Raw genomic sequence first — 18,367 nt, forward strand, 5'->3', positions numbered from 1 at the left:
AGTAACTTTTTTACTTTTTTTTGCACACACATTTATTAAAGTTTTTTGTTTTTTTATAAATCGTTGTGATATATTATATTACTGTGTTTATACCACCTTTTCCTTTCAATTTATATGATATGCTTTTTAATGGAAATTTATGATTTGGTTTCATAATTTACAAAATGTTTTTTCCAAAATGTTTTTTTTTCATTAAGGATAAAATATATTCATTACATATGTTATATTTGCGTTATAATAAAAATTAAATCATATTGAAAACCTAATATAATTTATTTATCATGCAATTTTATGGTATTATAGTACAGTACTGGTATACCCATTTATTATTATTTAAAATTTTTTTAAATTTTAAGATAAACCATGTATACAAATTAATTCAATTTATATAAATACAAATACCATTTTTGAGAAAATACAAGGAAAATATATCATAAATATATTTTTGAGATCTTTTTTTGTATTTATTTTTTAAATTATACCTATTTATAAATATAAAGTTACAGGCCTTACTAACCTAATATATGAATATTATTAAACCTGTTCATAATTTACACAAAGATAAATAATTCATTAGCTGAATAAACATATATCATTGGGCATACTACTTCGTACTAATTCATCTTATAACATATAAAAAATGTATAATAATTAAGGGCTTAGATATTGGTCAGTTTGTTCATACCTTCAAAGTACATAAATGGAAAATAGTAATATATATGTACAAATATATATTCTCTTCCTACTTTTAAGTATATATATATATATATATATATATATATATATATATATATATTTAAATATGCAAGCAAATTTTAATAAATCCCCTACTAATTAACACATTGACCATATATATATATATGGCCCGATTTCTATAAGTGTACTAAAATGATGTTATACTAATAAGACTGTTTCCCATTATATAATTTTTCATTTCCTAAATTATTTCCAAAAAATTAAAGGTATGCTACTATATCTTTGTACATATATTAAGTTAACAATCCATTTTTTCTTTAACATTTTTAATAACATTTATTACCTAAAAATGATTTACCAAAAGCATTTTAAACTAATGCCAAATGGATCCAAGTCTATCCAAATATGTGCATAAAAAAAAAAAATTAAAAAAAGAGATCAAAATGATAATATTTGATCAGATATAATAATATACTGACGTGAAAACATCATATTGTTTTATTTAAATATCATCATGTCAATATATCTCGGCGTGTGCAAATGTTAGGACTACACAATTTTCCATGACAAAAAGCACGTACAGTTATCTACATTTTATTTTCCAAAAGATCTAAATTACGATCATTCATTTGTTTGTGAAATATTTATATTTATAATTTTTCCTATTTAGAGCATTCAATGCAATTACTTTTATTTTTTTCATTTATTTTTATTAATTTTCGCTATATATTTTCCATTCTACATATCGCTGTAAGTACAGCTATTCTATGCATACATATTTTGCCTTATCTTTTTTACAAGAGTAAAAAAGGTTTTTAAAACTGTATTATGTTCATATTTTTTAATTATTATATTACTTTAGAAATATAAAAAAAAAAAAAATAATTTTTTATAGTTTTTAATATTAATAAAAACATTTTTCCTAGTTTTTTTCTATTTTCATTCTGTGATTGATCACAGATATAGGTAGTGTAATTACAAAGTTCATGTATTATTTCACATATGTGTTATGTATACATATGTATATATCCGTGTATATACGTCTGTACAAATGTATTTATATATATGAATATATATATGTGGAAAATCGTATCGTTTTTTCCCACATCTACAACATATCATACAGTTTCTATATATAAGAAATATATAGGAATACACAAATTTCTAGTTAGTATATTAAACTACAGTCACTGGTCATATACCATTTATCTGTCTAGACAAGACACATGCGTATATATATTAATAGTTTACACTTGTTTTTTGTAATATTTCGTTTCTTTAGATATGATATAGTATAATATAAAAGTGACCTATATGTGACCTTGTTTTATTTAATTTTGTTTTTGCAATTGTTATTATTTGTATTTTTAGTTTATAATTTATCAGTTATTCACATATTTGATTACTCATTTCGTCACTTCCTTACTTTCAAATTTAACCAAAATGGACGTGATGAAAGAAGAGTACAACACTCCAAATTCAATGCCAATGTGCAAAAAGGAAAATAATAAAAAAATTAAAAATAAACATTTTTTTAGTGGATTTGATGACTTTAAAATCAATTATACATTTAGCACAAGAAATAAAGACTCATTATATAATGACACAAACAACAGTACAACTGATGATTGTGATATGATAAAATTAATTAAAATAATAAACACAAATTATATTGATAAAAATTTTAATTTTAAAAAGCTAAGTAGAAATGATTTATATAAAATATTTGTCTATTCAAATTTATTAACAAGATCATTAATTTTATACCCATCTTTAATTCATCATTTTGAAAATATTATAGAAAATTTTAAAAAAATTAAAAATGAACAAAATGCACAACAAATAGATGATCATATCATGATTTCTTATACTAGCATAACAGGAAATGAATATAACCAATTTACCAAATATTCTAATAATCAAAATATTAATATTCTTAATTTAATTAAAAATGAAAATCCTCAAAAAGATATAAATAATGTTCCACACATTTCAGATTTTCAAAAAATACCTTCATCATATATTCATGAAAAAACTATCAATCATATTCCAAAAGAAAAAATAAAACTACAAGACCAAATTAGTACTGCTCTCCATAATAATTATGAACAAATCATAAACCCAATGTCAATGAGCCAATTCAATAATTCTAATAATTACTATGCTAATTGTATGGTCAATAATCCCACTGTAATGGATGAAGGGAAAGAAGGTAGTCCTTTGAAATCGAGCCAATTTTGTAACCATGAATATCCAAATAATGCACTTAAACATAATAATAATACAAATGGAAACAATGAAAATGGTGATAATAAACAACCACTCCAAGCATCGAACATAAATATAAATCATCAATACACAACCAATAATATATGCACAAAAGGTATAAATAATGAATATAAATGTAATACCATCAATTTATTAAATCCCAATATACCTAATCCCATAAATTTCTCATTAAACAAAAATGTCCGTGTTTATAAAAATATAAATGAATATGATATTATTGAACTAAAAATAAGTACCTCCTTTAATAATAAGAACATATGCCGATATATAGGTAATTCATTCATTGCTTTGTTCTCTTGTTTTTGCACAATTTACAAGCATTCCCTTTTTCCATATATACATATATATTGGTGAAAACTTAAAATTAACTTACTATACAAATGTTTCATTCCTTTGTAGGTATTCATAGCGGGATGACCCTATATAATATTCATCGGTGTATATGCATATGCCTAGGGATAAAAAAAGAAGACACAGATAATTATCTACACGTTTTTGTATTAAACAATGGAAATATTTATGGTAGCGGAAAAAAATGTAGTGTGAGTATTATCAGAAAAATCCAAATAAACACAGATAGACATATAACTTTTAAACATATAGTAAAAACACCATTATATCTTTACAAATCAAAAGATGAAAACCAATCTCATCAAAATTATGAATACACTCCAAACAATATAAACTTATTTGACGAAAATGTTTTTCCAAATAATGAATATAATTATAACAATCTAAACCATTTCAATGATATTAATAGAACACCTAGAAATAATATAAATATGGCTAGCCCCATTTTAAATAACTTAAATTATGCTGATATAAAAAAAAATCATATAGATGATGAAATGTTTAAAACTCCACGTCTTAATAACATTAATTTTTCCAATGATTCAAATATAAATCATTTTGAATATTTTAAACACAAAAATGATTTCCAATCCTTTAAAGAAGACAATATAAAAAGTGAAATTCGAATTCCTACTAACAAAAGCAATAGTCAAGATATTAGAAATATGGCCGATATAAATAATACAGATGATCAAAATGTTCAAAACAAATATCCAGCAAATTGCCCAGACACAATAACTAATATAAAATTTAATGAAAGCAATATTATTAACAATACAAATTTCTTTAACCAAATAAATATTAACGATTTATATTCCGATCAAACATATAAAAATAAAAATAATAACATTAGCGGAGATATTATTGATGACGAAAATTTTACTCCATGCAATACTAATTACAATAAATACTATAATTTAAGAAGTAATCACGCTCATAATAACTCACAAAATAATGATAAAGCACTTCAAACATTTAATCAATATGAATCAGATTTAAAATCGACACAACGAAATAACAACAAAGCATACAGGAACAACTGTGAAAATGAAAATAACAATTTCTCACATTTAGAAACTAAAAAAGTAGAAAGCCCTAATACACTAAGAAAAAATATTGATAATAACACTAATGAGGACGATAAAACTGAAAATAATCGAATTAATAGTGAAGAAAATCCAGAAAACATTTCCATAACATTCAATGAAAGTCTTGCAAATAGTAACAACAATAATATTTACGAACGACCACTTTCTAATACACCAGAGCCCTCTGAATATTTCTCTAGTAATAATAAAAATGGTGCTGCTCATAAAAAAAATGATTCACTAAACAATTGCGAGCATGGTAGCAATAATGGAACTATCCAAAATGACACCTACACCATTTCAAACGCTGTAAATAACTACAAAAATGCATACCCCTATACATGCTCTATAAAAAATAACAACATCCATCATACAGAGGCCAATGGCGTAAATAATTACATACTAGATAATATAGATGAAAATCATTTGAAAAAAGAAAATAATCAAAATAATTTAAATGATATAAAAATAAGCAATAAAAATAATTTCATAAATCGTAACATAAATTCTGATCATATTTATTCAGTAAATCCATCAAATAGTTTTCCTAACAATATGAATTATAACATATATAGTATAGATAGAAAAATAGAAAATTTTAATTCTGACCATATACATAAGCATTGCCCAAATAGAAATAACAATTCTGACATATATAATAATTGTATGAACAAAAAAAATTCTAATAATTTTATTAATAAAAATACAACTATATCAAATTATACACATAATATTGAATTAGACATAAATAATATAAATATGAATAATTTTCCCCCTTATAAAAAAGACAATCAAATTATCCAATTAAATAATTATTCAAAATATGAATATAATAATTTTATAAATAATATGAAAAATAATAATATACCATATGAAAATACAATAAATAACACTTTTAATGAACCACCAATTGATATTATTAATAATAATCATTTATATAATATTTCTATCACTCCTAATCAAAATATAAATAGTTCAATTCTCACAGATGCCCATATCAATAATTATCTAATAAATGATTCCATGATCAATCAAAATAATAAATGTATTCAACAAATTTCTAACAACCCTACTATTATCGATATCCATTCGTTTGATACTCAGCATATTACTCACTATCCACATTTACAATATCGGAATTATAATACCAACAATAATTTTATTTCTGAAAAAAATTTATCAAATATACCACAAAATAAGAATAATCAATTTTATGATGCTTCTACAACCCGATACAATGAACACAACACTGATCCATCTTCTTGTTTATCTCAATATTATCAAAACTGTAGTGGTCCTTCCAATTCCAATTTTTCACACACCCAAAACAATTTTTATGACGTACCACAAAATATAATCGAAAATCGTGAAGTTGTTGAAAACTCTGAAAAAGAAAATAAAAATACAAGTTTTAGCGACGAAAAAAATGATAATAAAAATCAGACTATTGAACTTGATAGACAAATAAATACTGATTCACAAAATAAAGACAAACTAATAAATAATGATGACATTTCCAAAGATCCTGAACTAATTCAACCAAACGATTCAAAATTAAATATAACATTTATCGAACCTACAAATATGAAGAATAAAAACGAGGGCAATCATTCAGGCGATACTTCTGAGCCTATTCAGGAAAACGAAAAGGCAAGTTTAAACAACCAACTTAAAAATGACATAAACAATGATAATGCATTAAATGAAAAAACAGATGAACAGAATTGCCAAGGTGATGAGGAAACGTCACAAAAAAATTCCACACCTACAACTCAGTCAAACGAAATAATAAAAATAAACAATAATAATTATAACTTCCATGTAGACAACAAAATAGATGATATCGATAATACCATGGAATCAAATAAACATAAAATAAGTAGCATTGCCGACAATTTTTCTCAAACTCATCAAATTTCAGATCATATGAATGCAAATTTAAATACGAAACAAATAAAGGCTGATGGAAACAAAACAGAAGAAATTAATGAAGTAGATGAAAATATAATTTATAAGCTTAACCAAATTGAAAATACCAAAAATTATGATAACACTCAAAATTTAAAAGAACGAAAAGAGATAGACAATTTAAACCTTGCACATGGCAAAACAAATAATCAGGATTTTTGTACACCAGTTGAAGATATAAAATCTGAAAAAGATGAAAAAGTAAACTTAGTAAATAAACAAAATAAAGAGGAAAGCGAATTAAATGTTATTTACGAAGACGACCAATGCAATGACAAAATTGAAAATAAAGATAATAACAAAATAGGAAACAAAACAGATGAAAAATATATTCAATATGCTCTCAACAATAATCAATCAATAAATTCCACAAATTTTAACAATTCAAATTCATCATATCATAAATTTAACATCACTAATAATATTAATCTATTACAAAACCAAGACACAAAAGAACTCGAATTTGATAACCCAAATGAATGTGAAAAAAAAGTATATCTAAACGAAGAAAAATTAATGCATTCTCAAAATGAAGATAATAATGATCCATCTCATTTTAAATTTTTAAATTTCTATGATAATTGCAATAATAAAAATAAATTGATAGACACTACAAATATGAATGGAACTAATTATTATATCCATGAAAATAAAATAAATAAAGAAAATAAACAAAATGAATATGCTCAAATATATACAAATGAAAATTTCTATTCATATAATAAAGCAAATGCTAATAAAAAAATGAATCAACCTTCTATAATACAATTCGATGAAAAAATGAATAACCAAAGTATGTATCAAAATTATTGTAAATTCAATCAGCTTCCTGGTATACTTCAAAATGATAATAATCAAGTTTCATTTGATTTAAAATCAAGATACAATTTAAATAATATCATTATAAATCGTTCAAATGATTTTGCATCTGGTATAGATAACGGGAATCTTCCTCCAACCGTTTCTCACACTAACCAAATTCATATGCAATATGAAAAAGAAACAAATGCTAATAATTCACATTCACATATTAATACATATCGAATCAATTATGAAAATACTTTAAAATATTTAAATGTAGGTTCACAAAATGATCCAAATAATTTGTATACTACTTCTAATCATGTTATGGCAATGAATACAACAATTGATTCCTGTGAATATCCCCTAAACAGAATATATAACAATAATCTAGATACACAAAAAAAAACATATTATTCTAAAAATTTTAATTATATAGAACATAATAAAGAAAATTACCACCTACGATATAATAGCAACAATGCGGATCGAATCGAAAGCCATCCCAATACTACAGAGCATACTATTCATGATAACGAAAAGAATACCGATACCTTTTCTCCATATAATAATAATCAAACTGATCAAGTAGATCCAGATATTGTTAGTTCAGAAAATCCAATATCTACATCGAAAAATACAAGTATTAATAATACATATTACAATGATGCTACATCACCAACATCATATGCTAACCAATCATCCCCCATGCCGTTTAATGAAAAAGAATTGTCTAACACACCTACACAAGATCTTATAAATCATAGAAATTGCCAATATAATCAGTTTAATGATATTTATAATATTGGGCAAAAAGAAATGTATTTATCATCTATAAAGGCAGATCCACATATAAATAATTACCCTAGAGATAATACATACATATACAATAATTCTTTATATCCAATTAATAATAACGATAAATATTACTTAAGAAATTGTACTGACAAAAATAACAAAACAAATGATAGTCTATCTGATAATTATTTTTATAACTCAAATATGGGGATTTATCTAAATACAAATAATAAAGATATTACAAAATCAGAAACAATAGGAAAAAATAATTTCATAAAAATTAGACCTGAAAAATATGATGGATATGAAGAAGATTATATAAAAAATTTCACAAAAGATACAAAAGCAGATGAACTAGATATTAATGATGATGATAATATTACAATCAGTGATTGTATTAATTCAGAAAATGAAGATAATTCAAATATAAATCAATTTGAAGAAAATAAGTCGAGTTTTTCTATGCTTTATCTATTTGGGAAAGTCAAATTTTATATTAGCATAATTGATATTATTCATAATAAAACGAATTCTCATGATCTTCTTTGGGTTCCTAGATGTTGTAATGGAAGCTATGGATCATTTTTAAAAAATAATTATCTAAATACTAATGAAATTAATAAATATGTTCCTGAAGATACTATCGATATTGATTGTATAAATTTAAAATTAATGGAAACACGATTCAGTAAAAATGTTGCTAGCTCTCGAACAACAAAAAGAAAAAGAATGATAGACATCGATAAAACTGTTTTACATTTTTATAAAGAACATATCAGCGAATTTTTTAACAACAAAAGCAAAATTATTAAACTTACAAAAAAATTATGTAAATATAAAAAAAAAAGAAAATATAATACCCGAGAAAATAATGAACATACAGAATATCAACCTACTCATTATTCGAAAAAAAAAAATACAAATGCCCAACCTCAAAAAACAACTTATAAAAGAAAAAATGTTACATCACAACAAAGAGATAAAAAAAATGATGACAAAATTGGAGAAGAAAATACCGATAATTCAACTGAAATACCTCAAGACACCATCAATAGTATCGATCAAAATGCTTCTAACGAGTTTGATAATCTTAATGTACCCATGGAACAAAATAATAATTATTATACAAATTATTATTGCAATTATTACAATAATGAACGAATCAATAATAATTTAATAGAAAATATATCAAAACATGTACAAGCAAATGATAGTATAATCAATAAAGACATCTCTCAAGGTAATTTATTTGAACCTTCGCGTATCAAAAATGGTATATATATCGATCATACAAATAAAAATGATATTATAGACAATTTCTGTTCTGATCAAATTAATAAAAATTACAATGATTCTGATTGTGGCCAATTTATTATGAATCCAAAAATGAATACTTCAGATAAATTATCAACCAATTATTTAACTCCAACAGAGGTTCATGAAAATTATTATAATTCTCCTACGGATCTAAATAACCACTCTAATTATAGTAACAATAATAACTCACCAAATTTTAAAAATAAAAAAAAAAAAAAAAAAAATGATGTAAAATCACAAATCAACTATTTTAATGAAAGCAATACAAATCCTTCCCTAAATATATCCAAATTATTAGAAGCTAACAATAATTTTATAAACATATCAAACATTTTATAAATACAATAATTATAAAGAAAATAAATGCAATCATTTGATCATAAACCTTCTTACCAACAATGTATATCCAAATCAGTTATTAGTAAATCTTATATTTATTATTTCCTACTTTTTAATAAACTTTCTATTTATTATTTTTTTCTTTTTCTTCTCATTTAAATAATTCCCTTTATGCTTTTAAAATAAAAGACATATATCTCATACACAGTACTATACATTCTATGTATCTTCATATTCCATTATTTCTGTATATGCTTTTTATTTTTTTTTCATATAACTTTTTAGTTTGCTAAATTCACTCGTTTATCCATTTCGTGCATCATGCACACAATTTTTTAGACACATAATCCGTATACCTTTTCAACATGTATACATGCTTTTAATTATCCAAAGGTATAAATATAAACTTGAAATTTTATTTATTATTTTTTTTAATTATTTTCCTATCTAAAAGAAAATTATGCACGTATATATTTATGAGCCTATGCAGAATGATGTTCGCATATTTACGAAAAGCGAAAGTGAACATGCGTACTATATTATTATTATTCTCCAATTAGACAGGACAATGATAATGGAATATTTCAGTCACCATTCCTCTAAAAAATAAAACTAATATATATACCAATTTGCTCGCACTCCTTGTTTAATCCTATATTCGTTCAGTGTTCATACTTTGTGCATATGTACATATAAATATTTGCAAGTTTAAATTGGCGATTATTGTTTGGATATTGAGAATGCTAGATTCTCTTGTTTGTATCTTTATATATACATACGTACATACAATTATAACACACCATTTTCAACACCAATATGAACGAAAATATAAAAGTTTTTTTAAGAATTAAACCGAATATTGAAAATTTTTCTAAACTAAAAGATGATGATTGTGCAATTTATAAAGTAAAAAATAATCAACTACTTTTATTTGAAAATAAAAAAAGTTACAATGATATGAGTGAAATCATAACAAAAACTTTCAATTTTAATCATGTCTTCGATGTTCATAATAATCAAAATGATATTTTCCAACTAATTGGCAAAAATCTCATAAACAATTTTATAAGTAACTACATATATGCAAAACAAATTATCTCTAATCAAAAGTTCGCAAGAATTATCCGCCAAAAAAAATATGCATAATAATAGTTCCACACTCTCACTTCAATCATATTATTTCATTTTACGATTTCAATTTTTTTTGCATGTTCATATAAAAATAAAGATGGATACAATAGCTCAATATTAGCATATGGAAATACAAATAGTGGCAAGACCTATACATTATATGGAGATAGAACCGATTCAGACAGTATAGAAAACAATGGATTAATCTACTATTCTTTAAACTATTTTTTTCAACTACAAAATATAAATAAGGTATGCTCAAATGATAGTCATTACATTTTAAATAATGCATAAATTATTTCATCTCGTCAATATTTTATTTTTTCAACTTTTTGTCAGAATGTCGAAATTTCTATATCCGTTGTAGAAATTTATCTGGAAAAAACAAGAGACCTAGGTAAGATCAAATAAAAAAAAGATTATCAAAAATAATGCAATCTATCTATGATTTATAATATACAAATGTTAATTTTATTTAAATTCAAATGCTTAGGAAAAATTTTCCAACTATCTCAATTACCAACAACTACTGACGAAACAATTAGTTACTACTCAAAATTTAATGACAATAATATTAGAGAAGACAAAAAGGGAAATGTAAAACAAAAAATTATAAAAAAAAAATCAATAAACACAGAAATATTGAAAAAATATTCATGATCGAATTCTTTCTTCTATGCAGACCTACGTGGAAAATATTACACTCCTCCCAGTGAAAAATATTGACGATGTACAATAAAAATATTCATTCAAGCTAAATAATATTCACAAAAATTTTTATTGTAAAAATAAATTACTTTTCAAACTATTTACATCCTTTTTAGGTTAAAAATATTATCAGCTTATGTTTTAAATATAGAAAAACATATGCAACAAAAAAAAATTTGGTATCCTCTAGGTCACATTGCCTTTTAACTGTATATCAGCACAAAATAGCCAAGTACAATAAAAATCAAAAATATAAACTTTATAATTTTTAATTACACAAACAAACATATTCACAATTTTTATTTCCATCTTTTATCTTCTATACTAAAGGGAAAGAGAATTTTTCTCTCAGATTAATTTCATCGACTTAGCTGGTTCCGAAAAATTTAACGATATAAAGTTAGCCTTTGAAAACTTAATACTAAATAATCGTAATAGAATATAATGAGAAAGCAAAAAATGTAATCCCCATATTTTAAATAAGCATAACTCTCTATACATACCCATGTGCATACACCTTTGTAATTTTTCCTACACACAGAATGATCAACAAAAAGGAACTCATCAACATTAACAATACATTGTCTGTCTTAAATCGAGTTATAATATCACTAAGCACCAAAAATAAAATTGCCAAAAATATAAATCGAACAAAGACAAATGATAAATTTAAAAGCGACAACGAAAATTCCTATAATGTGCATATTCCATATAGAGATTCCAAATTGACAAGGCTTTTAAAAGTAACCCAAAAAAATTATGCACATACCCATACATATACACATATAGATGATAGAGAAATTATTAAAATGTAGTATACCTTATTTACATTTCTTAAAACGATATTTTACATAAAGTAACAAACACTTATCACCCTTTTTTTAACTCTTCATATTAGAATAGCCTTAATGGAAACTCATTCATGCACATTTTAATTTGCTTAAATCCCAATTGCCATAAAATAGAAGACTTTATAAATAGTTTAATATTTTCAAAGAGGTGTAAAATGATCAAACAAAAAATAACAAAAAACAAAATAAGTAGCAATTCACAAAATTCAGATAATAATAAAAGTCTTTCCTCTGAAGAAGAATATGAAAGCTTTGATTCAAATTTTGAGAGTCTTCAATTTTTAAAAAAAAATAATAACAATAGTGATAAGACCAATGAAAATTGCATTAACCCAAATAATTATATTTATAATTTTAAAAAAAAAAATATAAAATTCAAAATAATAAACCATACTAGTGATATCCTGATAAATAAACTCATGGAATTATTTACAAACCTAATTAGACATAAGTATAATAATTTAATTAAAAAAAAAAACGATATAATTAATAATCTAATCAAAGTTGTTAAGGTAGAGGAAAATAATAAAGAGCAATTAAAAAATAATCATAACTACTTAATAAATCTTTTGAAAAAAAAAAAAAATAAATTAAATAAAAATACACAATATTTAAACGACATCATATATTCTAAGCAAAAAGAATCAAACACTAACCCCGCTTCTACCATCACCCAAAATAATGATAATAATGATAATGACAATGATAATCAAAATGTAAAAGACCTGGAAAAACAAAATACTATTCCCCTTAGTCTAAATAAGTCTAATCCTGCTTCATCTATGCCTTACCAAAGTGTAGAAAATTATTCCTCTTATGTTAAGATCGAAGAAAACCACTTTTTGCCAATTTCCAAAAGCTTATCAATAAAACAGACCGATGGAATTATACAATACGCCAACGCAGCCACCTCTCCAATACACACCACCACTGCCACCTCTCCAATACACACCACCACTGCCACCTCTCCAATACACACCACCACTGCCACCTCGCCAATACATACCAACACAATTATGACCGCCCCAAGCACATCGTACTTATATGAAAACATGAATCAAAAGAAAAAACAAATCGACCTACTTTACACAGATATTAGTAAAATATTCCAAATGGAAATCAACAAATTAAACGATAAAATTAATACTATTTTAAAATTAAATTATTTAAATATAATATTATTTAAAAATACTCAAGTGTTAGCAAATATTTTAAAAAATGTATATAATAATAAATATAGTTTGATACTAAAAAATGGGAAAAAAAGTATAAATATTACAAATTACGATTATGAAAAATTAAAACAAACATATGATGCAATTATTATAGGTGTGGAGTTAAGTAATCATCTACAAGATGAAGATTGTTCTTTAAAAAATCTAAATAAAAATATTGTTTCTATATATCAACAAATAAATGAAAAATATAATCAAAACCTTATCTCAAAGGAAATCTGAAATTAAATAAATTTATCTTCGAATTATCCATAAATAGCACTGTGTCATAGGAAATTTGTGATAACCCCCATTTTCATTACACTTGGCAAAAATTGCCAATGCCATTTATGTATATTATATTTTTTTGTTATTTAATTTTTTTTAAGTTCTTTCAAAACTTATTTCTTCTTAATCGCATTTCAAAGATTTACCCAATTTTTATAATAACCTTGATACTGCAATTTGGCATCCCCTTTTTCATAAAATACATTATTTTTTTGTATTCCCTTCATAAGGATAATAAAATATGCACATGTACATATACACAAATATATATGTGCGCCCTTATTAATAAATAGAAATTACTGAAGGATTTCATAGGAGGTAGAATTAATCAAAATGCCAGAAAGTTTTAGCAAAACTTTTGAAAAAAACCAACTATTTGTGGTTTCACAAATAAGCATGCTTACGGCTCTTAAAAAGAAGAACAAGACATGCTAACTCCATAGCTTTAAAAAGAAATACCAATAGCTGTATTCTTTGGATTTACATATATACATGCCCAAAACAAAATTAATTAACTAACGATTATCCTATGTTTCAAACTAAATCCTGTTTATATTATTTTTCCCATTATTATTAAAATAAGCATTATTAAAATTATTATTACAAAACTCATTTTTTTCATTTCTAAAAAAATTGGTAGCAGTACAATTGACTTCATTGTAACCATAATTCTCTTTGATATAATAATTATTGTTGTTCATGTTATTAAAAATATTTGTATTATAATTTATTAACATATTTTGTTCTTGAGAATTTCGTGATATATCAAACTTCTTATCATAATATCTATTCGAAGTGCTTAATCCCTTCATCTGTATACCAGGAAAAGGTTATAATTTGTTATAAATTTTAAATTTATTATTCCGTTTTTTTTTGTTTTTTCTGTCCTACCTGTTTCCACTTGTTTAGGTACTCTGATAGTGGTTCAACGTAGTCATTAAATCCTTTACGAAAAAAAAGAAAAAAAAATAATCATTTTCTCAAACATATTATCATTTTATTTTGTGCAAATACATAAACCAAAACAACGATACAAAGATATATGGAAAATACACTAATATAAATTTAGCACATCCGTATATACAATTAAAATCGTAATAATATCAAAAAAAGTATCTACCTAATTTTTCCATAGAAAATAATATATCTTCCCCATTAATAGTTTTTCGCTTCTCATTTAGACACCTATCACTTGCCTATTCAAAAAATATATAGCAAAATAAACAAAATGATAAATAAAGCGCAAATATTATTAACAAAGCAGACCATTGCAATAGTGTCAAACTCAAAATTTTTCCGCTTTACTAAATATGTGTTTTTTCATTTTTGCTTACCTCGCTAGTCAAAAATTGAATAAATTCTGTAACATATTCCCGTATTATGTCTTTACTTTCTTTTGCAACTTTTGCCTTTGCTGGAAGTATTCGTTTCATAATTCTACTAATATTAGCTATAGGTAATAACGTTTCATTATCATTTTTATTTTTTTTTTTATCATTAATATTACAACTATCTAAATTTGTTTTTTCATCATCACTATAATTATTATCAGACATATTTTCATTTTGTTCATCTTCATATTCATCATCATTATCTCTGCTTTTTTCATCATATTCTTTCAAATTTTCTAAATTATTTTCACCATCATTTTTTTCTTCTTTATTTAAACTATCTTTATTATTTTGTTGTAAAATTAGTTTATTATAATTGTAATTTTGTTCTGAATTGTTAATTTTTATTCCTGAAAAATAAGCCCCACTTGTGTCGTTAGCACCGTTTGCTTCATTTTCGATCTTTAAATTTATTGCACTACTATTAAAATTGTCTCTACTATATGTATTTATATTATTCCTATAAACTATTCCTTCTGTGTTGCTTACGTATTTTGTCATGTTCGTGTTATTATTTTCACAAGGTCCTGCATTAATGGTATTGGTAGTAGTACCATTCGCATATTTATTTGCATGTCCATTCTCAACTTCTTCATATTCTTTCTGATCATTTAATTTCCTATCCTTTCTTGATTCATCATAGGACGAAATGTGCTTCCTTTTTTTATTTATATCATCATAATTATCATTTTCCATATTGGATTTTTCACATTCATCCTCACATTTTTTATCTTTTTCAAAACTATTATAATTATTTAATTCTTTTTCTGCATTCTTTATATTAACATTTCCTTCACCATCTATTACTCTCTCTTCATTTTCATTTAAATTTGAATCATATTTCTTTTCATCCATATTATTATTAACATTGTTAATATCGTTTTCGTCTTTTTCCTTTTTACTCCCTTCTTTGAATTCATTTAAGTTTGTATCAGTCTCTAAATTATTCTCACTAGCTATATCATTATTTTGTTCAATATTATTTTCATTTTCTTTAAATGTATGTAACACATTATTGCCATTAGATATAATATTATCATCCTTATCATTTGAATTATTTTTAGTAACAATTGTATTGCCCTCATTATTGCTAACCTCGTTTTTTTCCTCTTCCGTCTCTCTTACTTTATCCATATCTGCTTCTCCACTTGCATTATTTAAATCAAAATTATTTTCATCATTACAATCGTTTTTATTGTTGTTACTATTTCCACTATTATCACAATTTTGTGAAATATCTTTTTCTTTTTGTTCGTCAAAGCTGTCCACATTTTTATCTAATTCATTATGCTCTAAATTGTAGTTATTTGATTTTTCATGACTCTCTGAATTTTTTTCATTTTCATAATTTATCATATCTTCACTACCGTCACAATTGCTCTTATTCCATGTGTTCATATTACATTCATGGTTATCATTATTTGAATTGTCATTTCCTTTCATTGGGGATATACTCCCAGTTTTATCATCATGCTGCTCCCTTTTATTAAAATCTGAATTATCCATTTGTATGCAATTTATTTCTTTATAATTATATTCATCTTTATGTAAATTATCAACTGATTCACTAGAAATATTTTTGTAACCATTATCACCATTTTCTATTTCTCCTGTCTCTTTCCCCTCCCAAGATTTATTACTACCACTACTACTAGCAGTGCTATGGATAACATTTTCTTGCATGAAGTTATTTTCCAAATGGTTCGATTTTTCTACACCCTCATTATTTACAATAGGTTGCATATCTTTATTTTGTAAATCATCATTATCACAATTTATATAATCAGACTCATCATGCTGATAATTTTCATTTACATCTTTTGATATCTTTTTTATGCTTATATCATTATTGGAAGCATCGGAAATTTTTGTTTCATCATTTATGTTATCATTAATAAATCCATTTTTACTTATATCATCAATATCTTCATTATTATTTAGTTTGCTATTTGCTATGTTGCTATAATCTAATGCTCTATCGTTTGCATTATTATCCATATCTGTTTTATCAACACTTTCAGATTTGTCACTGTTCATACTATTCACCATATTTTATCTTTTATAAAATAAGGAAGCACGAAATATACAACAGATTGGGAGGGAAGAGCATAAGAATCAACCCAATTTATCACAAAAGGAAAACAATAAAAGGAAAATTTAAAACAACAAACAGAAAAATCAAAAGACGTAAATTAAATGGGCCCAATGTCAAAGGGACCAAAGACACTGTACTTATAAAGCAAGTGTTTTATGTTCAAGATAAAGGAATTTTTTTTCGCTTCATAAAATGAATACAAATGTGTAAAAATATATTCAGTGACAAAAAAAATTAATTAACAAATATTCATAAATGAAATAATTTGTCAAAGACTATATAATTCAGTTTATGAATTTAATAATGCAGGAAAAAAAAAAATATATTATACTATGTATGCACAAATATATATCAAAAAATTTTAGCTGAACTGCTGAGCTTTTTTATTTTATTTCATTTTCCTTTTTACTATATATATTTTATTCTTTCAATTTTTATTCCTCTTTTCTTTTTTCTTTTTAAGAATTTTTTGTTAATATCATTAAGTTAATATTTTCGTACTTTATCATTTTTATAAATTTTTTTTTTTAATAAAAATTGAGGTATAACAGGGGAAAAAATTAATTCAAGAAACAAAAAAATGTTTACACACATGTATATAATACATATATGTATAAAGAAAAAAATATTACATGCATATATTTTATTACCATTACTACCACTGCTATTTTATAATTTTCATTTAAAGTCTAAAAGGCGAACACATATGACACTGGTGTGAATGTATGTTGCATACATATGCATAGATATATAATATATATATTTACACTTATTCAATTATTTTGATAAATGCACATACATATATATATTGTAGAAACAACTGTATATTCAATCTTTCTTCTCCTTACATGGTTGTATTATGTTGTATAATTATGATATCCATTTTATTAGCATACTTAATATACCTTTATATTTTTTTACATATATTTATCCTTCATTCTTTTTATTTCCCTACTCTTTTGCCACATTTTAAATCAACCCTTTTTTGAAATATTCTGATTTCTCATATATTTAAGCAAGCATAATTATGTATGCACATTGA

At 24.1% G+C, this 18,367-nt stretch overlaps 3 protein-coding genes across 3 annotated transcripts; 2 read left to right on the forward strand and 1 right to left on the reverse strand.

Annotated features, from left to right (window-relative positions):
- Positions 1-2,139: 2,139 nt before the first annotated feature.
- Positions 2,140-9,647, forward strand: PCHAS_0703600 (conserved Plasmodium protein, unknown function; the record flags this gene model as incomplete). Its single annotated transcript, XM_016797593.1, has 2 exons — positions 2,140-3,256; positions 3,385-9,647. The coding sequence occupies 2 exons, from the start codon at positions 2,140-2,142 to the stop codon at positions 9,645-9,647; spliced, it is 7,380 nt and encodes a 2,459-aa protein (XP_016653530.1).
- Positions 9,648-10,463: 816 nt separating this feature from the next.
- PCHAS_0703700 (kinesin-like protein, putative) lies at positions 10,464-13,794 on the forward strand (the record flags this gene model as incomplete). Its single annotated transcript, XM_016797594.1, has 9 exons — positions 10,464-10,716; positions 10,876-11,030; positions 11,118-11,175; positions 11,272-11,375; positions 11,461-11,508; positions 11,603-11,718; positions 11,817-11,885; positions 12,028-12,229; positions 12,385-13,794. 9 exons carry the CDS (start codon positions 10,464-10,466, stop codon positions 13,792-13,794), a joined length of 2,415 nt encoding a protein of 804 aa, XP_016653531.1.
- Positions 13,795-14,378: 584 nt separating this feature from the next.
- Positions 14,379-17,279, reverse strand: PCHAS_0703800 (oocyst rupture protein 1, putative; the record flags this gene model as incomplete). The annotated part of the gene is made up of 4 exons (XM_016797595.1): positions 14,379-14,651; positions 14,731-14,783; positions 14,960-15,035; positions 15,174-17,279. 4 exons carry the CDS (start codon positions 17,277-17,279, stop codon positions 14,379-14,381), a joined length of 2,508 nt encoding a protein of 835 aa, XP_016653532.1.
- Between the last annotated feature and the right edge of the window lie 1,088 nt (positions 17,280-18,367).

This window comes from Plasmodium chabaudi (genome assembly GCF_900002335.3).
Source record: "Plasmodium chabaudi chabaudi strain AS genome assembly, chromosome: 7".
NCBI lineage: Eukaryota > Apicomplexa > Aconoidasida > Haemosporida > Plasmodiidae > Plasmodium > Plasmodium chabaudi.